Here is a 27,500-nt window from a genome sequence, read left to right on the forward strand (position 1 = left end):
TCACAGGCGCTTCAGGCACCTTCACGTGAACTTTGAGTTCTGGTGCACAACTGTATTATGCAATGGCAGTTAACACTAGGCAACCCAGTTAAGCAACATGAAGCATGGTTTTGCAGAAACTTTGAGTAAATAATAAAAGTAGAACGTGTGTGTGTGGGGTGGGGTGGGAGGGCTGTGTGTGTATAAATGATCTGAGAGCCCATAGAGAATTATAATAGCAAAAAACAGCAAAAGTAGGTTTTTAAACCAGTCTTCAAAGCCCATTAGTTAAAGACTCCAGTCAATGCTACAGCATCATAACATATAGCTGCAGGACCCTAACCTGTAGCTAGCTAACAGACCAGAATCTGTAGCTAGAAAACTCAAATATATATGTATACACATCTACTGTCTAATAGAATCTATTGCTTCAGGACTTGGATTACCCAGCTCAGTAGAGCAGGAGGATGAGTTAGAGTGACTGCAGACCCCAAACACCACAAGATGAAACCTGTTTCCAAATGATGCAATAAACTGCATTTCAAAGTGCTGCCAAGTGCGAGTGTTTAACCGTCTCATTGGAAATCCGATATACTTAGTTCTAATACCTCCAGTGTCTAGTCTGGATATGATCCTTGTTTATTCCTTGTGAGGAATTTAATCAGAGTTAATCATAGTTATTATACATTATCACAGGGATGAGAAGTGACAATTTGCTTAATCGTTTTCGGTTTTATCACTCAGTGGCAGAGCTTCTGTGGATTCTGTTTCTTCCCACCGATTCTGAGGCAAACCAATCTCATAATTGAGGATTTGCAGAAGTGTATAAAAACTTTGAAAGACTGTGCAAGCATTTCTGTGCTGCTGTTGCTTTTCCTCTTTCTTTTGAAGACTTTTGACTCACTCTTCGGTTGTTTTGTTTCTGACATTATTGCTATGAGGTTTCAGGAAATCGCCACTGAGATTAAGATGCTTCATTCTTTGCATGATGTGACCTGCAAAGGGCTTCATGTTTCAAATTCTCACTTTCTGGCATGTGGTGCAATGTTATGCTCCACTGCATTGTTGATTATTTATGAAATCAAATTTTATATATATATATAAACTCCCCACTCGCCCTCTGGGTGGTCTTTTTCCTTCAAGCTCGGGTCCTCTACCAGAATCCTTGGAGCTTGAGGGTCCAGTTCCCAGGACTGCACTCTTCTAGATGGGGATCTGAGATCTGTTGTTCCTGGGATCTGTTTGAGTCATTCGCCCTGTTTGGGGAGCCCCTAGTGCACCGATCACCATGGGAACCACTGTTGCCTTCACCATCCATATCTTTTGCAGCTTTTCCAGCCCTTGGTATTTCTCGAGCTTTCCTTGTTCCTTGATCCTGATGCTGCTATCGCTCAGGAGCGCCACAACGTCATGGATCCACTTTACTGTGGTATATTTCAGTGTTGTTGTTGATTCAGATGTCCAAGTCTTGCTTTCGTTTAACATGATTGCGTGACCTTGCAATTTATTTGGAACAAAGAACCCATTCACTGTCTGTGCTTCTAGCAGGCAGTGTGCAATCTCAGCAATCACAACGCCCCTCTTCTGTTTATCCAGCACTAGGTCCGGGTGATTAGCCATTACCATTTTATCAGTTTCTATCTGGAAGTCACACAGGATCGTAGCTCGGTCATTCTCCACCACCTCTGGGGGTATGTCCCACTTTGAGCTTGGAACTTCCAGCCTGTACTCAGCACAGATGTTTCTGTATACTGCACCAGCCACTTGGTTATGGCATTATATGTACGTTCTGCCTGCTAGCATCTTGCGTCCCACTGTTATGTGCTGGATTGTCTCAGGGGCATCTTTGCACAGCCTACTTCTGGGTTTCTGCTTGGCGTGGTACATCCCAGCCTGCATTGATCTTCTATTCAGACCTTGTTCCTGAGCTGCCATGATTAGTGCCTCCATGCTGTCTTTCAATTCAGCCTTTTCCAGCCATTGGTAGGGTTTCTCCATATCAGCCACTTCTACTCTCTGCCGGTGGTACGTACCGCGCAGGGGTTTATCCTCCCATGACGCTCCCTGCTCTTCCTCATCCCCATCCTCCTCGGGTTTCTGCTTGGGGCCATCTTTCTGCCAAACTTTCTGGATCTTGGTTGCTTCATGTGCCTCTGATGCTCACTAGTCCTCAGTCCCCCTCATTATATGTATAGTCTCAGAGTGCTGGATTTGGGATGAAACCCTCCGTGCATTGTGAGGAGTTTCCTTGTCTTGATGTCAGTGGCTTCTGTTTCATTAGGCCACCTTATTGCGCCAGCATTATATGCCCGATGCAGTGAAGAGCGTAGGTGTTGATAGTCCAGAACTTGTTCTTCCCATTCAGCTGACTACTCAGGACTTGCCTCACTCTTCGTAGGTATTACTGCTATCCTTGTTGCCTCTTCATTATTCTCATTTGCCCGTGAGATTCCCAGGTACTTGTAGCTGTCCTCAACATCTGTTATGTTACCTTCTGGTAGTATGATCGCATCAGTTCTAGCTACTTTCCCTCTCATTGCAACTATCCGACCGCACTTATCCCGTCCGAATGATATTCCGATGTCGTTGCTGTAAACCCTGGTGAGATGGATTAGTGAGTAGATGACTCATTCACTTCTGGCACATGGCTTGACGTCATCCATACATAGGAGGGGGCCGACGGCCCGTTCCGTAGCCAGTATCCGTAGCAACTCAGCGATGATTTCTCTGAGGGGGTTCAGGCCTATGCAGAACAGCAGCGGGGACAGGGAGTCTCCTTGGTAAATCCCACACTTGATGGGGGCTCGTGCTGTTGGCCTGAAGTTGGCCTCTAGGGTCGTCTCCCACAGCCCCTTTGAGTTCTTGATGAAGGATGCTGTTATACAGCCTCATGGATTCCAAAGATATTGGCCAGTGGTTGGATGAAAGTGCCCCTTTCTGGGGGTCCTTCTGCATCAGGAGTGTTCGGTCTTCAGTTAACTATTCAGGGTTGTTTCCAACCCTTAGCTGGTGGTTCATTTGAGCTGCCAGGTGCTCACAAAGTGCAGTCAGCTTCTTCACCTTTCTTGCATTTGATCTCAGGTATGAAGAAGAAGAAGAAGAAGAAGAAGAAGAAGAAGAAGAAGAAGAAGAAGAAGAAGAAGAAGAAGAAGAAGAAGAAGAAGAAGAAGAAGAAGAAGAAGAAGAAGAAGAAGAAGAAGAAGAAGAAGAAGAAGAAGAAGAAGAAGAAGAAGAAGAAGAAGAAGAAGAAGAAGAAGAAGAAGAAGACTATGGAAGGTGTCCTGCTACAACAGCATGGCTAATCGTGGATTTGCTAGGGGACTATAACTGTGGGTGATTCTGTGGAGAGAGGACAGAGGTGTTCGGCCTGTAAAAACCCTTCAAGTCTGCCTGAGTGCTTCCCCTTCTTTCTCCAAATGACGTAATTCCAGTTTTGAATATGTTTGGATAAAAATGAATAGGATCGCCAAATGCACGAGTTAGTACTTTTTCAAATATCCTTGGTTTGACTTGCGCTTTATTTTTCTACAGACATGGAGTTATCTTACTTTTACATATGACTGCATCAGTCTCGGGAAGCCTGAGCTGTTTGATCTAAATCGCACGAGCTGAGTCCTTCAGAACTCAGAACTCTGAAAAGAAGGAAGTGAGGTAATCATTTCTGCCAGCTTGTACTGTGTGAATGTCACTGAGGCTAGGAGCTATCTGAACTCAATTACCACCTTAGGTTTCAAATCAATCAATCAATCAATCAATCATCTCACCTGCAAGGTATAAAATGTCAACAGGAAAAGGGTAAAACAGATGAAAAAGGTTTTTTTTGGAAGCAACAGTAAACCTCTGGAGGACCTCAACACTCAACAAGGTGTCCTACCCAGAGTAATGGGAGATAAATGGTGGCATGCCAATGGAATGTGTTGGCGGTTTGGCTAATGTAACATCACCTCACACAACAGCTTAAGAGGTTTTAGGTGTGTGTGTGTGTGTGTGTGTGTGTGTGTGTGTGTGTGTGTGTGTGTGAGTGAGAGAGAGAAAGAGCGAGAGAGCGAGAGAGAGAGAGAGAACATGGATATTAGAAAAGGTAATAAAGCAATGGCTGATTATGGATATTTATACTTTCTTCTGTCAAATCATTAATATCTCATCAACATCATCATCTTCACATACAGTACTATATACACCACCTCTTCCTATGCACTACTGTTTAATGAATCATAACTAAATCATAAATAAATCATATCATAACGTCCAACTTTGGTTTAGCTAAGTGTTCAGTACTGGGTTAAGAAGGGAAGGTTTTCTTTACAGAAATGTATTGTTTTGTACATTCCGTGTGTGTGTGTGTGTGTGTGTGTGTGTGTGTGTGTGTGTGTGTATGTGCGTGTTTGTCTGTGTGTGTGTGTGTGTGTGTGTGTGAGAGTGTGTGTGTGTGTGTGTGTGTGTATGTGCGTGTTTGTCTGTGTGTGTGTGTGTGTGTGTGTCTGTGTGTGTGTGTGTGTGTGTGAGTGTGTGTGTGTGTGTGTGTGTGTATGTGCGTGTTTGTCTGTGTGTGTGTGTGTATGTGTGTGTGTGTGTGTGTGTGTGTCTGTGTCTGTGTGTGTGCATGTGTGTTGTGGCTTGGAGATCCTCCAAAGCTTGCCCAAGGTCACAGTCACAGTTAGGCCAGCTTTCTAAATCGAGTTGATTCCCATGCTGTAGCCTGCACCAGGTCCCTTGAGTCATTTACAGCACGTTGCCAATAGTAACCGAATGTGACAATCCACGAAGGTTAGAAAACCGATGACTGCAAGTCTCCGACGCTGTGTTGGAATTCCAGAGGCATGAATAATAGTCATCAAATCAACCTTTGACCTTCTGCTCAATTCAAACTTTCTGACGATGTGCAAACTCCAAGAGCACCTGTAATAGCTGGCCCAAATCAGGCTCATTCCACACACTACAGCTACTTCAACTTGTAGCCCTCAAATTTAATTGACCGTTTTCGCTAAGGTTCATGTTAACGGTGAATGTCGTTATATGTTCTTTAGCAGAGCCTTTTTAGGAGCCACTATGACTGGGAAGCTCATATTAATTACATTGGCTACACCACACGATCTTCAGCCTCTGTGATTTGCGAGCCTGTCAACAATTGCAAGAGCAGTGCAGAAAGTTCTTGAACACACAAGCAATAAACAAACAAAAACAAACAAACATCCATCCTGGAATTAATTAGGATTAAGTAGAGCGTGACTTAGAATGCATATCGAACACGTATTGAACACATATTTGGCTTTTTTGACCATGTGACTCATTAGGAGAACATGATTGGACACTGGACATCACTTGTGTCCAATGAGATGGGGGTCCAGCTCCTTAATGCGCAGGGTGACATTTGGATTACAGAGTAGCTCAGCACAACATCTGGAGCTGAGATGGGAAAGAACTGGAATGATTCACAGGAATCATTCACAGGACTCATTCACAGGAAAACTTCACATGGATGATTCACATGGAAAGATTCACAGGAATGACTCATAGGAATCATTCACAGGAATCATTCACAGGAAAGATTCACAGGCATGACTCACAAGAATCATTCACTTGCAGGAAAGATTCACAGGAATGACTCACAAGAATCATTCACAGGAAAGATTCACAGGGATGATTTGGAGGAAAGATTCGCTGCACAACACTTCAGCCTTTCAGAGACATGGGTGAAAAATTCCAGAATTGCTATGCTCAGGATTTGATGATGCTAGTGGCTTAGCACAAAGCACAGAGAACCCTGGATTTGTCTGATATTTTATACACACACACACACACTCCCACAAAGATTAATCGCCGTTACATTTATAAATCACCATGCAAATGAAGCCGTGGCTCACTGCTGCACCTTCCCTGATTAAAAGGTAAAGGGAGGAAACCCTGCAGTAGTGAGGTTTTCTGCAGACATCATGCAAAGCAAACGCTGCCAATTAATTAGCATTCAATTTGGCTTCTCAACACGGTGTTGATGCATACTAGTCTTTGAAATTGAGGGGTTACTGACAAAAGCATTTAAATGTATAAGGGAACTAATAGTACACTGGGAGAGATGAGGGGGGTGGGTGGTATATGGGGGTGGGGGGGGCTTATCGCATGCTACGTTTGCAGTTCCACTAATAAGACGGGTGGTTGGACTTGTCGCAGCTGAATAAATTACACTGAGGTAATGCACTCCTGCTCTGAGCACAGGCAAACTGTTTCCTGCAATAAAATTAGGACGGGGGGGGGGGACACCAGCCAGAATTTTAGCGGATGACGGGTTAGAGAGAGAGAGAGAGAGAGAGAGAGAGAGAGCAGAGGATGGCAGAATTTCCGGCAAAAGACCTTGGATCATCTTATTCCCGCCAGGTTGAGGTTCTTCCCCGCTTTAAATGCAAAGTGCACATTTAAATACCTGGCATACCTCTAACATCAAGGACAAAAGCTGATAAAATGACGCTTTGCTTAATTCACCTCTTCCTCCAGAGCATGGTACTCCCACCCTGTCTTAAATCACCCGCCGGACGATAATGGCGCAGCTGTGCTGTGGAGAAAACGCTGAGTGGTCGCGCTACGGCGTAAACTGTCCCCCAGTGACACTTTACACACATTACCCACACTCAGGTCATCAGGCATGGGACGGATGTTCTGCCAACGGAGTGTTGTGGGGTGAGGTGGGGTGGGTCCCTCACATCTCCACCAATGGCCCAAAGTAATCCATATCTAAGATAGGAAGCCGTTAAACTTGAGCATGCGCCATTTCCTGCCTGTGTGATTGGTATTAATCACTATAATCTAGAGCACACACAGCTCAGCACCTCCTTGAAGAAGCAAGATGGCAGCTCAGAAAATGAATACATATTTCAAACACTCAGATAAAATGAGTGTTCATTTACAAGGGTCACAAGTGACAATTTTTTGGGTTTTTTTTCCCCTCCTTTTTTTTTGGTACCCCTGAGGTGAGACAGCACCACGTACCAACCAAACCCCCCACCCCATCATCCCCACACACAAACACACACACTTTGCAACAGACTCATTTTTAATAGCTAACTGTATAGGAGTAACAATCTCCTTGGGAGCACGTTCTAATTAAATGAAAGATAACTGGTCCCCCCCCCCCCCCCCCCCCCCCGTGAACTAGGCTGGCACTCGAACATGATTAGTTACTGTTTACCCCGTTTAACTTTTTAGGTGTTTGTTTAACCGTGGATGGTTGTGTGGTGGGAGCTGAAGGGAGCTAATTCTGTTATCCCGGCAGGGGCCCTTCATTAGCGCTGCGCTAACGTTAGCACACACAGGAAGCAGTATGTCTTAGCCTTCTGACAACTCTGTATTCCATGTGGGTAGATAGCGACAGTGTGGAGTGAGCTCCAAGAACTAGACAGAGACGAAGAAGTGGATTCTTTTGGCTGTTTGCATGCTGTAAAGCTCGCGGTATATTTTGAGAGGGGAAAAAAAAAAAAAAAAAAGTTCTGGTAACTTTCTTTTTGTGTCCAGCACTGTCTCAACCACTAATGACAAAATGGCAAAATAATTGAAACTCTAACCCATAACCCTACAATCTGCCTGGATGTATTTAACATTGATTTCTCCAGAGGGATTTTGTCCTTTCACATACAAGCTGTGTGAAACCTAAAAGCTTTGACACCTTCCATTTTTCCCTCTTTTGCTCTCTGCCGCAACACCAGATGTTGCAGAGATTGAATCGATGCAGGTCTTCCTCTGAGCGCGGCGTCTTCCGTCTCAGCGCGGCGTGACCTTTCACCCGCAGGGCGAGGTCATTCTTCCCAGAGAATCCCCCTAGGGCCATAATGCAATATATTTGTTGGGTGCTTTTTAAGCGGATACAATCTCCTTAGAGAGGCTGTCACAGGTCGGTTGCCACGGTGGTGGTGCCGCACGCAGTGGTGCATTGTGGCCTGGGAATCCCTCCGGCTGAAAAAATGGCAGATTACCAGCGTGGCGGAACGGGGCGAAGCTCCTCGGGCGTGACGGCCACGCGTCTTATATTTTCCGCCTGCTTTCGTGCTTTTGTGCGCGGCTCCAGATCGAGGAGGTTTAAGGCAGGGCTGCTGTCCGATAAAGGCCTGTCTCGGGCGAACACAAAAGACCCAGGGCTGCGTCTCTCCTGGGACAGGGCGGGACGCCAAAGAAAGCAGGGAACAGAGAGGTTAACGAACAGGCTCTGGTCACATTCTCTCTCTCTCTCTCTCTCTCTCTCTCTCTCTCTCTCTCTCTCTCTCTCTCTCTCTCTCTCTCTCTCCCCCTCTCAATATGTCTCTCCATTGCTATGTCTTTAATGGCCCTGCCTTCTCACCCACACATTCTTTTTTCTCCCTCTCTCTCTCTATCACATTCCCTCCATCTTCCTCTACATCCTGTTTTGTCTCTCTTTATAAGAAAAGGGCCCGACACCCAAATGACAGGTCCTGCTGAGCTGTGTGTGTGTGTGTGTGTGTGTGTGTGTGTTTTAATTGAGCCTGCCCTAATGAAGACTGTTCTTGACGATGGGGAAAAAAAAACCATTTAAAGGTGAAAAGAATGAAAGAAAAGAAAAACCGTGTGCATGAGAGAGAGAGAGAGAGCATGACAGACCTCCTCGGAGGCAATGACCTCAGAGCCAACGGCGTGGACAGGGGGCCTAGCCAATGAAAACCGTCAGTGAGCTCCTGATAAATCGTCTTACCCAGTGTTTTTGTTGGACGACCCACTGTGCACCAGAGAGGCAGCTGATGCAAAAGATGACAGCCTAGCCCCGCCCCCGCCACAGCCCCGCCCCCGCCACGGCCCCGCCCCCGCCACGGCCCCGCCCCTGCCACGGCCCCGCCCCTTCCACATTGGCTCCTAGTACTTTTTCAAAAGAATCTTGAAATGCTACAGTTTAATGTTTAATTACCACTGTCTTCTTTATTTTTTGGTCTCTTTGTAGTTTAATATTTGGTTAATTAGAAGTTTCTGTAAAGTACTTTATAAAGTTGCACTATATAAATATTACTATTAACAACAATGACAATAACAGCAATAAGAACAACAACAAGAACAACAACAACAATAATAACAATACACTTTTTTCTTTCATCACACACAGGACGCATCCACAGCCCTCTTTTAATGAGGCCATGAAGTAAACCTCCCCAGGGGAACTGTGCGCAATGAGCGTATTATAACGCTGTAGGAAACAAGCTTCTGCTACCATGTCCCAGAAGTTTGGTAATGAGTAAATTAATACACCGCTTCCCTTGTGAGTGTGTGCCCCCACCTTTTCACATGCACACACACACACACACACACACACACACGCGCACACACACACACGCGCGCACGCACGCGCACGCACGCACACCCACCCACCCACCCACCCACCCACCCACCCACACACACACACACACACACACACACCCACACCCACGCACCCACGCACACGCACACACACACACACACACACACTCACACACACTCACACACACTCACACACACACACACACACGGATTGTTAATTATGCTTTTGTTGTCTCTCGATGATTAACAATGTAGCTTTTCCACTCTGTGCCAAAACCATGATGACATTTTCTCTCTCCCCTTCTCTCTCTCTCTCTCTCTCTGTCTCTCTCTCTCTCTCTCATTTTTGCTCTCTGTCCATCCCTCGGTCTTGTCGCATGGCGTCCTCTGGCATCTCCCGCTCTGTGACAGGCCTGACACGGGGTTGCTTTTCATACGGTGGCGTATCGTGACTGGCAGGTCGCTAGTCAGGACCGTCGGGACCCCGGTAATCGAACGGCGCCGCGTTACCATGGAAACGCTGCCCGCGCCCACGCAGAGGCGCTTCTTTACTTGCCTCTGTTCGCGTGTTTGCCCGTTTGCTAAGACATTTACCCGAGCCGTGCCTGAGCCCCCTCGCCTGGGTGGTCTGGACATCAGCGTTGCGATTAGCGCTGCATTTAGAGAGCCAGAGGGCAGAGCGTTACCCCACCTCTCCATATGCACCTGTGGAAATGAAACACTCTCAGCTCCTTCCCATAACTGTCAGGCTGTAATGTACCCGAGGTGGGCGGAGGTTCTCTGCCCCGAGGCCTGGGAACCCCAGGTTTTTGTTTGACACCACCTGTCACTCAGGTTATCAGCCACAGACAGGGGCGGAGGTTGGTCAGAGGTCATCAAGCCGAACAGTAGACCCCACCAGGTTGTGGAGAATTAAATGCAGATTAAAAGCCTCCATATCGCAGTGGATAACATCCGGGAGGAAAGACCACGCCCCTCGCTCACTCCGCCCACACCAGCAATTACAACCGAAAAGTTTCCGCAAGTTTTGTTTCCATCACATTTGTTCCCATGTGAGACGCTCAGTAACATGCAGTAAGCACGTACCCCCCCCCACACACACACACACAAACCCACACATATTCCTGGAAGAAAGCTAACGTTCCCGCCCGGCCCCAGGCTGGGAAGCGACAGCATTGGAGCGCGGCAGGAACAGGGCCCGACAGGAACGAGTGCCTGAAGCCCCCACGCTCAGCACCCGATCTGCCTGGGCTGGGATTCCACGCTGGATCGGGTAGCGTCTCGCGTGTCATCTCGGGATGCGGAATGTGTCAGATGCCTGTCACAGGTCTGGGCAACGTGACCCTTGACCTAGCCAGGAGAGTAAGCAGGCCATGTCAGGAACTGTTCCTCAAATCATGTAGTTCAGCAGAAAACTACAAGCAGTAGACTAAACACACAAGCAGTACCTCAGCCAATTTTAGTCACTACAGCACACCAGCCACTTTCAGCAGTACCCTTATCACGTAGTCACCTGGATTATGATAGCGGAAGTGTGAAATGTTGGACTTTTTTTTACAGTAAGTAATCACCGCTTGTTCTATGTGGCGGGAGAAAAGTAGGAGCCATTAAAGTCATTAAAGGCCAATGCTGTTTTCTAATTGGTCAACACGCAGAACGAGAATGTCGCTAAGGGTTGTTCTTTGCATCTAACTATGAAAAAGAGCATTTGCACATGATGAAGGAAGCAATTAGGAGCAAAACCCGAGGATGTAAAGTAGAAGCTAGTAGAAGCTATTCTCGCACGAGTCAGTGACATGCGGCCCCACATGCAGGTGTGTAATTTCCAGTTACTTTTAAAAATGACTGCTTGATTTGTGACATTACTACCCTATAAAAGCCCAAGCACTACATGATCGGTTAACTCCTCGTGCGATTTGAGAGGAGGACGAGCGGGTGGAGTGGCAGTTCTGCAGGGGGGAACAGAAGGACTCGGGTCCCGGCAGCAGTGCACTGTGGGTAGTGGCTGTTTCGGTAAAGATCCTGTCCTTCCTGGGGGAGCTGGGGTATCTGCTCTGCTCTGACCAAAGATTCACAATTCGGGAGAGGTTATGTTTGGAAGTTATGAGTTAGGTTTGGTAAGGAAGGTAGAATGAGAGAGAGAGAGAGAGAGAGAGAAGGTAAGGGGAGAGAAAGACAAAAGGATCACGCAAAGCTCTTTTCTCTGGTAAACAGACAGCCCTGTACTGTGGCGATTCCCACGAGTGTGTGAGGCAGTTCGTGCCTTTATAATCGTCAGAGATTTGGAGACACATGAGCAGTCTGGACACTAAGTCCCAAATCCCTGACACTGATTCCCAAAACCTAGACATTGAATCCCAAATCCCTGACACTGATTCCCAAACCCTGGACACGGAATCCCAAATCCCTTACACTGATTCTTGAATTCTGGACCCTGAATCACAAATTCTCGACACTGAATCCCAAATTCTGACTCCCCATCAAATCACTGCAGATCCCACACACCCCATGCTTTAGTACCAAAACAACCCGACTGAGCTTGCAATGAGCCTGCTGATTGGCTGACGAGCCAAACCAGGCGGGGCTTCTTAAGACTCATTCTTAACAGGGTTGCACCAATATATTCAGCCAGTATAATGAGAAAATGCTGACCATGATGTTTCTGGCAGAGGAGGAATTTGAGGAAATCTCTGTAAAATAACTGCTTATCCTTATGTAAGTCAGGTGTAATAACCCAAAATTATGTCTGCAGAACTCCAGACATACCCTGGGCAGTCTGTATGTATTTATCTTTTATTATCAGCAATAGCTATCAGCCAGCAATTTTCATATATTCATGGTGCTTCATTAGACCTTACACCAGCACATCCAGGTCCCATACTGAAGCTCAATAACTATACTCTGAGACCAAACAGCAGAAACCAGAACCAAAACCAAAAACCAGAACCAGAACAACATCTGGACATCATCTGTCCGCGAGACGCTGTTGTGAAGCAAAGGCACCAGTTCGTTAAGGAGTTGCACGGTTGCGAAAAGCACTTTGAACGGAAGATGTAAAAGCAGCAGGCCGGACAATGCCTCGCCTCTAGCGCCCCCTGGCGTCACAGAGAGGGTGTGCAGCACATCTGTGACTCTTACCGGGATCTGTGCATCAGAACTGACGAGTAGTCCATGGGCTGTGTCACACAATATGCATGGGAAACCTCGCTCGCGCAGGAAGAGGGTGAACGAGTGAGACAGAACGAAAAAGAGAACGAGGGAGAAAAGGAAGGGCGGAAGAAAATGGGAGCACAGAAGAGTGATACGCACGCACGCGTGTGTGTGTGTGTGTGTGTGTGTGTGTGTGTGTAGCTGGGTGAGTAATGACTTGTTCCTCTCCTCTCCCACAAGAATCTTGTTTCCTTTCCAAACGCCCTCTGAGGGTTTGTAATTAATTGAACACTTCTTATTTGCTCTTAAAACAGCCTGGGTTAATGTGGAGATTAAGAGACTCCACTGCGGACTCAATCAATTGGCCGTTGGCTGCTTCTCTTTTCGGAGTCCACCCTCGCATCGCTCGCGTGCCGCCCGCGCTGGAGCGGCGCTAGAGCAGAGGGAAGTCCAGACGAGCTCCCTGAGCGGCTGCGGAGGCGTCCGGCCGACGGCGTTCCGCAGCCTCTGCCGGAATGCGCTCCTCGTCCGCCTTTCCTGGCAGGCGGAGACGGCCGTGGCTTTTGAGTTAGCTCTCCACTTATGGCGAGACAGCAACATGGCGTGGCGTTTTTAAGCGGCGGTCACATGACAGGCGTTGTGTAGGCACGGAAAAGTGAGCAAAGATCATTTCCACACAGACGATGCAAGTACTATAAATTCACTATAGATGAAAATTAAGATTGAGGCAGAAAAAGAAGACGCCTATGCCTGTCTTTAGCTGCCACTTAAGAGGATCCACAGAACCGGCTGACTTTCACGAAAAAAGCTCGGCGTGGTTCCTCTATGGGGGACACGGGGCAGCCGGTGGATGAACCTCGTTTGACCCAGGAGAGCGAGCTGCCAAAGAAGCGTGAAGCCCACGAGTCACGTGAGAGTTAGGCCTGGTTACGCAGTGCTCCGTAAGTCCGAGGAAGAACCCTGAACTGGATTCCTTATTGTACTGGGAGCCAGTGAAGCGATCCAAGCAAGTGTTCTGGTAGCAGGTTTCTGATACGATTGAGACGATCGAGGGAAATTCCTTAATTGAAGAAAAAGTTAGATTTGATCATTCGCTTAACAACGGTATCAAACAACAAGGATTGATCAAAAATAAGTAAATTCTGCAGCACAGGGAAAGGGTCTGATGTTTTGCAAAAGTCTGATAAATCATTTTAAAGCTGTTTATAATCTGACCCAAGGGCAACACATATAAAGGAAAGAATAACGGCCCTAAAGCTGAGCCCTGCAGGACGCCACGAGACAGTGGAGCAGAGAAACAGATGGGTGAGATCCCTGAGTGGCCCCGGGCTGGTAAGATGAACACAGAGCTAATGCTACGTGTGGGAGGACTCAGTAAGGCAGCAAAGTCGAGCACAGAGGCATCAAGCGCCTCTCACCAACATCATGGCAGAGTCGCAGATGGGGGTGTCACCATGGCATGAGGCGATAAACGGATGCACTCACGCACTTCCCTGCCCCTCTCTCTCTCTCTCTCTCTCTCTCTCTCTCTCTCTCTCCTCCCTGCCTGTCTCTCTCAGTCATCTCTCCCTCCTTCTCCCTTTTTCCCGTCTCTTTCTTGCTGTCTCTCTGAGGGCTGCAGCAGTAACCCTTTTGTGCTGGCTGACTCTAATGCCACGCTGCGTCGTTCATACACACATCAGATTAGCGGCGATATCCCTCTGCACATGAGCCTCGGGGTGTGTGTGCAGGGGTATGTTTGTTCACGGGCGTGTGTGTGTGTGTGTGTGTGTGTGTGTGCGCGCGCGTGTGTGTGTGTGAGTGTGTGTGTGCGCGTGTGTGTGTGTGTGTGTGCGTGCACCTCATAGGGGCTCAGATTAAATAAGCAGATAAAGAGGGACAAACAGAGAACACTGATGGCTGAAGCCAGGCGAGGAGTGGTGAGAGACAGAGTTGTTAGAGGGTACGGGGTAAGGGAGCGTTGTTAGAGGGTACGGGGTAAGGGAGCGTTGTTAGAGGGTATGGGGTAAAGGAGCGTTGTTAGAGGGTACGGGGTACGGGAGCGTTGTTAGAGGGTACGGGGTAAGGGAGCGTTGTTAGAGGGTACGGGGTAAGGGAGCGTTGTTAGAGGGTATGGGGTAAAGGAGCGTTGTTAGAGGGTACGGGGTACGGGAGCGTTGTTAGAGGGTATGGGGTAAAGGAGCGTTGTTAGAGGGTACGGGGTACGGGAGCGTTGTTAGAGGGTACGGGGTAAAGGAGCGTTGTTAGAGGGTACGGGGTAAGGGAGCGTTGTTAGAGGGTACGGGGTACGGGAGCATTGTTAGAGGGTATGGGGTAAGGGAGCGTTGTTAGAGGGTACGGGGTAAAGGAGCGTTGTTAGAGGGTATGGGGTAAAGGAGCGTTGTTAGAGGGTATGGGGTAAGGGAGCATTGTTAGAGGGTATGGGGTAAAGGAGCGTTGTTAGAGGGTATGGGGTAAAGGAGCGTTGTTAGAGGGTATGGGGTAAGGGAGCATTGTTAGAGGGTATGGGGTAAAGGAGCGTTGTTAGAGGGTATGGGGTAAAGGAGCGTTGTTAGAGGGTATGGGGTAAGGGAGCATTGTTAGAGGGTATGGGGTAAAGGAGCGTTGTTAGAGGGTATGGGGTAAAGGAGCGTTGTTAGAGGGTATGGGGTAAAGGAGCGTTGTTAGAGGGTATGGGGTAAAGGAGCTGTGTGAGACAGCGATGATTGCATCTATCTGGTCTGGTAATAATGAGTGATGTCAGCAGTATTGGAGCAGGCAAAAAGTGAACACAAACGTGAACTGAACACTGCAGGACTGAAGTGGAGAAAGTCTCTTTTAAGTCAACCCACAGAGAGAGAGAGACACACACACACAGAAAGAGAGAGAGAGACAGACAAAGAGAGAGAGAGACAGAGAGAGAGACAGGGAGAGAGGGGCGTGTCTGCATGTAGTAAGCATGGGGGGAGGGCATGTCTGGGGGGGCGTGTCTGCATGTAGTAAGCATGGGGGGAGGGTGTGTCTGGGGGGGCGTGTCTGTGTGTAGGAAGCATGGGGGGCGTGTCTGGGGGGGGGGCGTGTCTGCATGTAGTAAGCATGGGGGGGCGTATCTGCGTGTAGTAAGCATTGGGGTGTGAGCTGCTCCCATTCTCCACTAGCCATATTCTTTTCCCCCATTGTGACTATAAATAAATGGAAAATAAACAAACACGGAGGGTGGCTAAATCGCTATTATAAACACCCTGCTATTCACTTTGAAGTGTTTCTCTGTGTGTGGTGTGTGTGTGTGTGGTGTGTGTGTGTGTGTGTGTGTGTGTCCTCCACCATCCCCCAACCCCCAACCATGTCAGCACCAGGAACCGAACTCGCTCTCCGGTGGCGATGTAGAACCTCCGCCAGGTGCGTTATGGACACTCGCAGTTCCATCTTAAGGATGCAGTGCTGTGCGGACGACTGCCTGGGCAGGGCTGGAAAGCAGAGCACTTCCAAACCTCCCCATTTAAAGGTCATTATCACAGAGCACTATCTCACATCAGCCTGCTCTTAGGGAGCAAAGGGAACGATAATAGCGTTTGTTTATCTACTGTATTTGCTAAGACCTTACGTGACCCCGAGCACTACCCCGACCGATGAGTGTAAGCCCGCTCAACCTTTCCTTCCCTACAGACCAGACCACCAGAATTAAGGCTGCGGATTTATGGGGGTGCGGAAAACCTCCACCCATGTTGCCGTTCATTAGGCTGTGCCTACGAGGACGTTCGCTCCTCGCCGTGACTCCGGAAAACTGCGCCCCTTTTCTGGCCTCAAGGTCCACGCCGCGCCGATTCCCGCTGCGACCCACGTCGGCACACTTCCCTGGTGATGCGCAGGGAAGTGTCCGGGCAGAAAACAGAACCCCCCCCCCCCCCCCACACACACACACACACACACACACACCGCACGCAGCACTGCAGATCACTAATTAAGGGCAGCGAGGCCTTGAGCGTGTGCAGAGGGAGGGAGGGTCACGCGCCGCTCAGACTGGGAGCGCGCAGAGACGCAAGGTCACCTCAACCCCAGTCCATTACACCAAGAATAAATGAAAGAGAAGGATGGAAAGGTCAGCACGGCTCAGCTCCACCTGGTTTGATGACATCAGAGGAAGCGCTATGGCGACGGTGCGGGGTGACATCGTGGTTGTGCTGGTTTTACAGAGCAGAGTGAGAGCAGATGCTGAGATGAGTCTACACGGCAGGGACTCCATCAGGACACTCACACACCCACCACACACCACACATCTCCCTCAGTTCAGTTATTCTAATTAAGACAGGGAGGAAAAACAAACAAACACAAAGCTGATCTGAAATCAGTTGTTGGGACTCTCAGGAGTTTGATGATGAGCGCTCAGACTGGTGCCGGAGGGCGGAGCCATCCCATAACCACCTCAAAGGGCGCCAGACGTCTAACCATAGGAGTTCTGTAGGAGACAGAACTGACCATGTCTCGTGCCAACGAGTGCCATGAAAAGCTCTAGTTCACGGGCGTCTGCCTCCGGGCGGTTTAGTGTGGCAGCAGCCCGGCTCAGCTGGTGAGGTGCGAGGTAATTAGGGAACTCAGCTGTGTTCGATCAGGGACACAGGACAGGAGTCTCACAGTCCTGCAGGAAGCCTACAGGACAGGAGTCTCACTGTCCCGCGGGTATTCCAGGGGACTGGAGTCTCGCAGTTCTGCTCAGGTTTCAGCCAGAGTCCCTTAAAGCCACTGTGTGTGTGTGTGTGTGTGTGTGTGTGTGTATGTGTGTGTGTGTGTGTGTGTGTGTGTGTGTGTGTGTGTGTGTGTGTGTGTGAGTGTGTGTGTGTGTGTTTGTGTGTATGTGTGTTTGTGTGTGAGTGTGTGTGTTTGTGTGTGTGTATGTGTGTGTGTGTGTGTGTGTGTGAGTGTGAGTGTGTGTGTGTGTGAGTGTGAGTGTGTGTGTTTGTGTGTGTGTATGTGTGTGTGTGTGTGTGTGTGTGTGGTAAAGTGAAGCAGCTTTTACACCTCATTTGCTAAAACACTGAGATCATGGACGCGTGCCTCCCTCTCCGCGTTTGGAGAGAAAATGTACTTTATTTGATGGTAATAAATAGAGAACCATGAATGGCAGGTGAAGACTTTAATCAGAGCTGTGAGAGGAGAGCTGGTCACGCTCCGCTAGTGGTGGGTGTCTGCGGCGGCCAGTCTCTCTCCGAGCTGTCTCTCCCTCCAAGCTGTCTCTCTCTCCAAGCTGTCTCTCCCTCCGAGCTGACTCTGTGTCTGATCTGACTGTCTCTCTCTCTCTGAGCTGTCTCTCTCTCCAAGCTGTCTCTCCCTCTGAGCTGTCTCTCCCTCCGAGCTGACTCTGTGTCTGATCTGACTGTCTCTCCCTCCAAGCTGTCTCTCCCTCCAAGCTGTCTCTCCCTCCAAGCTGTCTCTCCCTCCGAGCTGTCTCTCCCTCCGAGCTGACTCTGTGTCTGATCTGACTGTCTCTCTCTCTCTGAGCTGTCTCTCTCTCCAAGCTGTCCCTCCCTCCGAGCTGTCTCTCCCTCCGAGCTGACTCTGTGTCTGATCTGACTGTCTCTCTCTCTCCAAGCTGTCTCTCCCTCCAAGCTGTCTCTCTCTCCAAGCTGTCTCTCCCTCCGAGCTGTCTCTCCCTCCGAGCTGACTCTGTGTCTGATCTGACTGTCTCTCTCTCTCTGAGCTGTCTCACCCTCCGAGCAGTGGGTGAAGGTAGCAGGTGTTTGTGCTGATGCACAGCAAAGTGCTGAATCCATCCTGTTACCACGGTAATACCAGCAGTGCTGCAGTAACCTCTTATTCATCCTCTAAACCAGGCATTGTATAAACACACACACACACACACACACACACACACACACACACACACACACACACACGTGCACACACACACGTAGTCTCTGATCCATTTCCCCAATTAATTGCAGTCAAGGGTGATTTTGGGGGACGCTGAGATCTATAAAGTCCAAGTGCATTTTGGCCAGTCATTTTAATGACGGCAATTATCTGCTCATTATCTGTTCCGTTACTGTGTGTCTGTAGGCCAGGCCACAGGGACTGTAGAAACCTCTCCAGAAATACCCCAACTGTCTATCAGCTGAACAGCAGCGCCATGTAGGAGAGTGTCCTCTGGACAGGAGCGTGTCCTCTGGACAGGAGCAGAGGAGCATGGAGGTCACAAGCTGTCCTGCTGAGGTGAGCACTTCCCCCCACCCTCCCTGGGGGGGGGTGGACGAGCCGGCGGGCTACCGGGGGCAACCCTGCACCACCCGCTCAGTCCTCCGAAGGCCGTGGCCCCCGTCACCCCGGTTCTGCCTCCAGGAAGCCAGCTCCTCGTGGGTCTGCTGTTGTCTCTTTTGATAAACGAAGAGCTAAAGCTTGCAGTCAGCACTGCCAGAAACCGGAGCACATCTGCCGTCAGCCCCGTCGCGCTCCGAATCGGAACTGCGCCAATCGCCGAGGCGCTGCTCCAGATGAGGTAAATAATAAAAATAAATAAGAGCAAACAAATTTAAAACAGCTGCAACCGCTGAAAGAAGCTCCTTGTGTGGAATTAGAGCTTCTGGTTCATGACACGCGAGTCGCGTCTTGTGCTCCGGGGAGGCGTAGCAGCAGCGGTGTGGCAGACAAACAAGACGCCCGGAACTCCAGGGCGAGACCGAGCAGAAGCGTGCGTGTGTCCCAGGCACCGCGGATCAGAGTGCAGGGAGTCAGGGCCTCAGTGAGCCCCTCTCTGCTAAAAGCCAGATACGGCCGTGACTCCTGCACACACTCTCGGGTTACGAGTTCCTCCCCAAGTGTGGGAACACCGGAGCGGGAAAACATTCCGCAGGAGGACTGATATTACGCAACGTGATTCTGCCAAACTGACTTTTACTTTTCCCAAAAAATACTGAGTGTGTCTCTTTAATTGATCCAAGATTTATACTGATGACGGTTCTGACCCGACAGAATGTAGACTTCAGAGTCAGATGGGCAGAAAATGAAATAAACACTCTGTAGAATTTGATGGGGTTTTTTTTTTGTTTTTTTTTCCTTAAAAAACATCTTTAGTTTTGAAGGGGGATTTATTTGGAATGCAGCCTCTTGACTGCTTTGAAGGGGTTAGATATTTCAGGACGTTCAAAAGACGCCATAGAGACACTAATCCCCTGTTAATCACAGCATTAGCTTCAGCTGATGTGCGGCGGTACACTAAACGTGGTTGAAGCGGGTGTGCGGATGGGGAGGGGTCTCCTCGGAGCGGGCGACCGCCCCCGGCCGACGCACCGCGCCGACCCAGCAGAGGGAAAGAAGGATGAGACTCTTTCAGATGCGCCCTTTTCAGGACTCGGTCAAGTAGATTTCGAACGGACTCCATTATACTTCCATCAAACCAGTTAATGCAAATGAATTTGCTGGGTCTGCCAGTTCATCACTAATGGCATCCCTCGTCTTGCTGAGGCTAAAATACAATAATAGCCCTGCGGCGAGAGAGGGTCCACCCCCCTCCCTTTTTCAATCCCAGCCTCCCCGGGGGCTGCCGTGTGATGATACAATTACATCAATGCGCTTCACTTTCTGTGGACGGCTCCGTTGTGGGGTCACGTCCTGGTCTGCATGACTGAGCCCCAGGATGTGCCTGCTGGTCTCCGCACCATTCAGAGAGACACCGACTGAAGCAGAAGGACGTTGCTTGCTGCGTTTTCACTGGTCCTCTGCTAAAGGACAAAAAAGAGGTCTGTTAAAATGACTCGTGATCATAGCTTGGTAGCCTGTGTTCCCTCAGGTCCAATAGCCTGGTAGCCTGTGTTCCCTCAGGTCCAATAGCCTGGTAGCCTGTGTTCCCTCAGGTCCAACAGGAGGAAAGCAGGGGCCCCTAAGGCTCATCAGGTTTGGCTAAAGGTGATCGAGGTAATCAGGGGTCAGTTGCTTCATGGTCTGAGTTACAGTCCCTTAGCACTTTGTGTGTGTGTGTGTGTGTGTGTGTGTGTGTGTGTGTGTGTGTGTGTGTGTGTGTGTGTGTGTGAGAGAGAGAGAGAGAGAGAGAGACAGAGAAAGGGTCAGATCTCTCTGGAATTTGAACATTTGTACTTCATTCTAACTTTTTTTAAAGCACGTTGTATTACCTTGTAAAGTATGCGACATAAATAAACCTGCCTTGCCTTGATTAGTAGTGTGGTTAGTAGTGTGGTTAGTAGAGAGGTTAGTAGTGTGGTTAGTACAGTGGTGATATGTTGTGGTTAGTATAGTGGGTGGTAGTGTAGTTAGTACAGTGGTGATATTTTGTTGTTAGTAGTGTGGTTAGTAGTGTAGTTAGTACAGTGGTGATATTTTGTTGTTAGTAGTGTGGTTAGTAGAGAGGTTAGTAGTGTGGTTAGTACAGTGGTGATATGTTGTGGTTAGTATAGTGGGTAGTAGTGTAGTTAGTACAGTGGTGATATTTTGTTGTTAGTAGTGTGGTTAGTAGTGTAGTTAGTACAGTGGTGATATTTTGTTGTTAGTAGTGTGGTTAGTAGAGAGGTTAGTAGTGTGGTTAGTACAGTGGTGATATGTTGTGGTTAGTATAGTGGGTAGTAGTGTAGTTAGTACAGTGGTGATATTTTGTTGTTAGTAGTGTGGTTAGTAGTGTAGTTAGTACAGTGGTGACGTGGCTAGTAGTGCGGTTAGTAGTTTGGTTTGTAGCATGGTTAGTAGTGTGGTTAGTAGTGTGGCTAGTAGTGCGGTTAGTAGTTTGGTTTGTAGCATGGTTAGTAGTGTGGTTAGTAGTGTGGCTAGTAGTGCGGTTAGTAGTTTGGTTTGTAGCATGGTTAGTAGTGTGGTTAGTAGTGTGGCTAGTAGTGCGGTTAGTAGTTTGGTTTGTAGCATGGTTAGTAGTGTGGTTAGTAGTGTGGCTAGTAGTGCGGTTAGTAGTTTGGTTTGTAGCATGGTTAGTAGTGTGGTTAGTAGTGTGGCTAGTAGTGCGGTTAGTAGTTTGGTTTGTAGCATGGTTAGTAGTGTGGTTAGAGTTACTGTACTGTACAGTAAAGCAAGGTCAAGCTTAAAATTGTGAATGTTTTTTTAAAGCCTTCACAAGCTACAGTCAGTGACAGGATTTTGTAAACTCATGCATGAGCAGGTACATTTCCCACAATGAGTCATGTTCCTAGTGGCGTATATGGCAGATCGAGATTAAAATGAGTTTTGTGTAATTAGACATGGAACCCTTACATTAATTGCCTACTGGCTAGCTATCAGGGCAATTAGCATATTTCCCTCCATTTTGATTCAAGTCTAATTGAATTAAATATTGGTTGAAGGTATGTGGCTTATATTTAGCTGGCGCTCTGTTCTGTAGCATTGCTGCTGTTAAGCAGCTCACAGCGGCTGGGGGAGGAGGCGGAGTCAGGAGGCGGAGTCGCACAGAGCGATTCTACCGCACAGAACTGTGGCAGATGCGTCAACCAGCACCAGAGAGAGAAAAAAAGTCAACAGGCCTCAGCCCAGATAGCCACTGGTACAGCTGGAAGCATCCTGTGCAAAAGTCAGTGTGGTTCTGGTGCAAAGTCTTCTGGACAGATGAGACAGAGATGAACCAGCACAAGAATGATGGAAACGCAATTACGGCTGATATTAAAATCTCACCATCACTGACTCGTCAAATCATATTTGCTGAAGTACAAAGAAAAAAAAAAAACAGTAAAAAATGTCTCTTTCCTTTTTCCCCTCTCTCTCCACCCCTCTCTGACTCTCTCTGTCTTTTCTCCATTCACGGTCCTTTACTTTCAGTGACATGAAGGCTTCCTGTCTGCAGGCGCAGCGGTAGGCAGCCGCACGGGGCAGTTCTGCCAGCTTTCTTTGACAGGAACGACAAAGCGAGACAAAGGGGGACCCGTCGGCCCGTGCCGCTCTCCAGCCGGCTCGGACTATCTCCACAAAGCCCTCCGCTCGGAGTTCGGCCTCGTCACAGAGATGTGTCGGCACATTTTTGCAAACGTGGCGTAAAATTTGTCGCACAGAGGAGACGGAAACCGGCGAGAAGGCGAAATCGATCTCGATAGTCGGTCCAGATTCTTACAAGAAACTCCCGAGGTCACGGGCAGAGGGATCGCGATCTTGCATGTTTCTGTCCGCGTCCATCTAGCTGAGCATTGTGGGTGAGGAGCTCTGCTCAGATTGGAGAGAGAAGTTGTGCACTGCTAACCCTCGCCCCTCGGTCAGGGACCACCGAGTTCAGTCTCAGGCTCGACAACAGAAAGCCAACCACACGCCTGGAGAATGACTTTAAAAAAAAAAAAGGGAAAGCTGTCCAATGACGGAAGAGACCGCCGACACGCGCGGAGCAAAAATGGTGACGGGGCGAAAGAGACAGAGAGAGAGAGAGAGAGAGAGAGAGAACAACAAAAAAATGTGAATGGTTCTTGTGTCATTTTTTTCCCTCTTTTTCGCCAGGCACACGAGACCTACCACGTAGAACAGTGAGGCGTGTGGTGGCACTAATCTCGCCAACATTGTTGGAGGCCACGCATTCGTAAATGGCTTCGTCTCGTGGGGTTCTGAGTGGCTGGATCCTCAAGACGGAGCCGGAGCCGTCGTCAAACTCGATCACCTGCAGGGGCGAGAGACAGAATATGTTATGGGAGTTTTTTTGTTCACAGTTGACGAGGGGAAACTGTGCACAGGCACGCACATGCACACACACACACACACACGCACACACACACACACACACACGCACACAAACACACAACAGACACACTGCTGACTAGGAGAGACTCTCTGAACTGACGACACACAGTGGCTCAGTCAGGGACTACCCGTTATCTCCAAATGCAGTCAGACTTGTCAATTGGGAACAGCTGCACAATCTGGAAGCGGGATTTACAATGGACTTAATGAAAGGGTCATAAACATTCAGAGAGGGTTGTGGGAGGGGCCTTTGTCGGGAGGGTCGATTTGGAGACCTTACACCAGCAATCAGGTATGAACTTATACCTTACTAACATTACTAACAGGGCTGGATGTCCCAGACAAGGGACGCTTCGTCAAATTGTCAACATTTCCGACTTTTTTTTTTTTTTTTTTTTGCTCAAATGTCTTGATTTTTAAAGGGTCACGTCCGTCGGCTAATGAGAGAACCTGATTGGCCACTGGACTTTAAGAATGGGAAAGTTGCCCCACTGGATTTCGTCGAGGTGTGTGGATGGCTGGAGTCTCCAGCCAGTTAGCGTTATGGCCCTGCCCCACTCTTAAAGCCAACGGATACAAACTGGAACACGCCATTCCGACAGTGCAAACAGTGATGGTAGGAGACAGGCACAAACACAGCTGACTGACAGTCGGGAGGAACGAATCAGGGCGCTTGGTTTAGCGCGCCGCAACGCTGGCACGAAAGACAGGACACTCCCCCGATGGGACGAACGACACACACAGAGAACTTTCACAAACACGGTGGCTTTGACTTCCACAGCTCAGAGTTGTAATACTCACATTGCACAGAACGTTCCTGGACAGTAACTCAGTTTCACAGGCTTAAATACATAAAATAATAATAACAAAAATAGATTTTTTTTTTTAAAAATCGCGCAGTCTGGCTCCTATCTCTAGCACGCACACGTGCGGGACACGCGGACAAACACAGCCTGAGTTGTGAAGACTCCCGGCTAAGAACTGTGCGATTAGCCAGTCCGTGCGGCAGCATGGAATGACAAAGCTTCCTTGCGCCTTTCCCAGGGAAAGGAAGCACGCAGGCAGGAAGTTGCTGGGCTTCTGAAAGGAAGTGAGTTTAAGGCGGATGGTGTCGGTGCGAGCATGGCATGGCCTGTGCGCAGGCGGAGCGGCGGACTCTGATAGGATTCGGCGTGAGATGGTGCAGGACAGGGACCCACCGCCCGGCAGAGCTGCTGAGCGCCTCTCTGGCGACGTTGCACGGCAGCGCACGCTTTAAACCCACAAATCTTATCAGTGTCCTGGCATGACGCGTCGCCTTATCGAGGTTAGTGGTGGTGAAGGTGGAAACGAACGAGTCAAAAAAGATTCGGCCAAATCAATCATGAATGAATCGGGAACGGGTGAAAAGGATCCAGCCAAATCAATCATGAGTGAATTGGGAACGAGTCAAAAGGATTCAGCCAAATCGATCACGAATGAATGGGGAACGAATCAAAAGGATTCAGCCAAATCAATCACGAATGAATGGGGAACGAATCAAAAGGATTCAGCCAAATCAATCACGAATGAATCGGGAATGAATCAAAAGGATTCAGCCAAATCAATCACGACTGAATCGGGAATGAATCAAATGGATTAAGCCAAATGAGAAAGCCGCTTCTCAAAAAAACAAACAAAAAAAAAAACAAAGCGATGAGAGCGTGAACCAATGAACAGCCCAGACCGAGAGCACGGGAGCTTATGCAATGCCACAGCTTTCAAACCAGAGACACCGGACTCTCACGTTACAATCATCGCTGTACGTCCTACCTCTAAAATGTCGTTAGTAACCATGCAACTTGTTTGACACCGAAAGCGGTTATTGGCAAACGTATTCATAGGCAGATGTGGAATGTGATTAGCGTGGTTAGCGCCACTGGACTGAGCATGAAGGGACCAGACACGTCGTGGGTTGGTTGGTTGGTTGGTTGTTTTTTGGAAGCATTCACATTGTCGAGCATTTTACATCAGAACAATAGACCTAATACCTCAAAGCGCTGGTTGCTCACTCTCTTCCCCTTCTTATTCCACACGATCTTGGGGCGTGGCTCGCCCGACGCCTGGCAGATGAAGGAGGCCACGCCCCCCTGCACTCCCGTCTGGTCATTGGGGGTCCGTAAAAACTTTGGTGGTGCTGAAACACACACAGAGAAAGAGAGAGAGGAGAGGTGCGTGTAAGCGCGGCAGCGAGGAGAAGAGTTTGGGTTTATCTCGCCCCTTTACCCGAGTCCCTTCCTCGCAGCCCGTTGCTAACGGAACCGGCTGCCGTTCTGCAGTTTGGAACGCCTTCACTCTCGTTGTTAAGAGGATTAACCATCCTTTCCTCACACGGGACCATGGATTGGCTTAAGGACAGAGACAATTGACCAGAAAAATACAGTGGGGGGTTTGTAGGGGGGGTTTAGAGAGGAGATGCGATCAACCGAAGGGGGAATCAACTTAATCCCTCGTTTATTCCGTAAGAGCAGGATGAATGCAGCCGAGGCCAGAGCATTAGATTATGGAATCATGGGATAAAGGAAAAAAGAGAGAGAGCGGGAATAAAAGATAAACAGAAGAAGAGGGAGAGAGAGAGAGATCAGGCGTAAAAAAAAAGGATTTGCTTTTTTGTCTTGATTTCTTCCTCGTAGCCTTTGAGGACTGTAATGACTCAGCTGGGCTCCCAGGACGGCAGCGTTAATATCTGATACCTGCACTAAGCCTAGAAATTTGGCGGCACTCATCACATTTGTGTACGTCCTTCCTGTCCGGAGCGCCAAACCTTTCCTGTTACTGGCGGTGACTTAGCGAGGAAGATAGACTGTGCTGGGTCACCCCGTCACGAGAACTTACACTCGTAATAATCTGTTCATAAGCGCCATCGCCATCACAACAACCTCATGTCGTGGTTATATAACACGTTATAGCCTATTACAGCCCAAAAGTCACCGAAGTCAATTAAAGCTACATGAAAATATTAAATAGAAATAGTTCTATTAACGCTTGTGTTCATTTGGCATTGTAGAGCAGGGCCCCTCTGCTAGGGGCCCTGAACCGAAGTCTCAGCGGTTCCAAGCTGTCATGGAAACGCAGTTCCCAGCGGCGCGGTGGGTGGAGCTAGCCTTTGGCTCGCGTGGTGCCGGTGGTGACTCATTTCCTGCGCACACGCTGGTGCCGCCTCGTTCTCGCCGGGGCAGGGAAGAAGCTCTCTGCTCCCGCCCTCTGTGCGCCATTGATGCCAAAGCCCATGTTTCCCAAGAGCAGAGGAGAAATCGTGATTTAAAGGGAGAAAAAGAGAGAAAAAAAGTCCTATTCTGCTGCCAGAAACTGACATTGCTCGCACGCGCGCGCACACACAACCCCCCCCAAACAAAAAAAAAGCCCCGCTACCCACGTTGCAATGAGTGTACGTAAGCAAAGCTACATGCAAAATACTGCAACTGGTCTTTAGATTTAAGGCACTGGAGAATGACAGCATACGTGAGAGCCAAAACTGTACACAGCACAAAGGCAGGTAGAGGTGACGAGAGAGAGAGAGAGTGGGAGAGAGTGGGAGAGAGAGAGAGAGAGAGAGAGAGAGAATGGGAAAGAGAGATTGGGAGAGGTAAATCGTGAGTGAGAGAGCAAGACAAAGGGAGAAATGTAAACAAGAGAGAGCGAGGGAGGCAGATGGAGAGATGGAGAAAGGGATAGAGAGAGAGAGAGACAGAAAGAAGGAGAACAAAAGGCACGGGGGCTAGAGTGCGGGGCAGAAACAGCTTGCAGGGTCGGTCTGAAGAACTCCCTGTAGTGCTCCTGAAGCCATTAGCTCCACATACAGCCACTACAGCTGAGGTCATGCGCCCAGCAACGCACCTTGACCTTGGATCTGCGCTTTCGATCATTGCAGCCAACACTGTCTGATGTTTGTTGAATAAATATGTCGCTTTTTTGACTAAACGTACAGGGAGATTGAACAAAAATTAATGTTTATTTTTAAAAAAAAGGAAAAAATGATGCTTCCACCACTCAGAGTCACAGGCTACATAAGAATTTCCTTTGTGCAGATGCACGCCTTGTTTGTTGCTCTCAGACCGAGATTTAAATGACTTGGTTGGTTGTGAATTGTAACACACTGAGCACAGTATGCACGTGATAATAGTTGTGGCTCTGTCTCGCTCCAAATCACAACAATACACTGTGTTTGCATAGGTGTGCGTGTGTGTGCCTTTGTATGCGTGTGTGTGAGTGCGTGCGTGTATGTGGGGCGGGGGGGTAAATTAAATGGACAGACCACATATGAGATGAAGGAAAGATTATTGGGTAATAGCAGGGGAGAGAGATAGACATAAAGAGAGAGAGAGAAAGAGAGAAAGAGAATGTGTTTGGGTTAGAGAGCGGAAGAGAGAGAAGGATAGAGAGAGTTTGGGTTAGAGAGAGGGGGAGGGAGAGAGTGTGTGGGTGGGTTA

At 48.6% G+C, this 27,500-nt stretch overlaps 1 protein-coding gene across 42 annotated transcripts in view; it reads right to left on the reverse strand.

Annotated features, from left to right (window-relative positions):
* The window catches only part of ptprda (protein tyrosine phosphatase receptor type Da), a 405,006-nt gene that overhangs the window by 65,469 nt on the left and 312,037 nt on the right, over positions 1-27,500 (reverse strand). For all 42 annotated transcript variants that reach the window (XM_081714645.1, XM_081714647.1, XM_081714666.1 and 39 more), the window contains exons 11-12: positions 25,062-25,207; positions 22,831-22,972 (exon numbers count right to left, since the gene is read on the reverse strand). In XM_081714645.1, the coding sequence (XP_081570771.1) occupies positions 22,831-22,972; positions 25,062-25,207 (288 nt within the window). The remainder of the gene's footprint in view (positions 1-22,830; positions 22,973-25,061; positions 25,208-27,500) is intronic.

The sequence above is a fragment of the Electrophorus electricus genome, chromosome 5 (assembly GCF_041902795.1).
Source record: "Electrophorus electricus isolate QZ-2024a chromosome 5, ASM4190279v1, whole genome shotgun sequence".
In the NCBI taxonomy this organism is placed as follows: Eukaryota; Metazoa; Chordata; class Actinopteri; order Gymnotiformes; family Gymnotidae; genus Electrophorus; species Electrophorus electricus.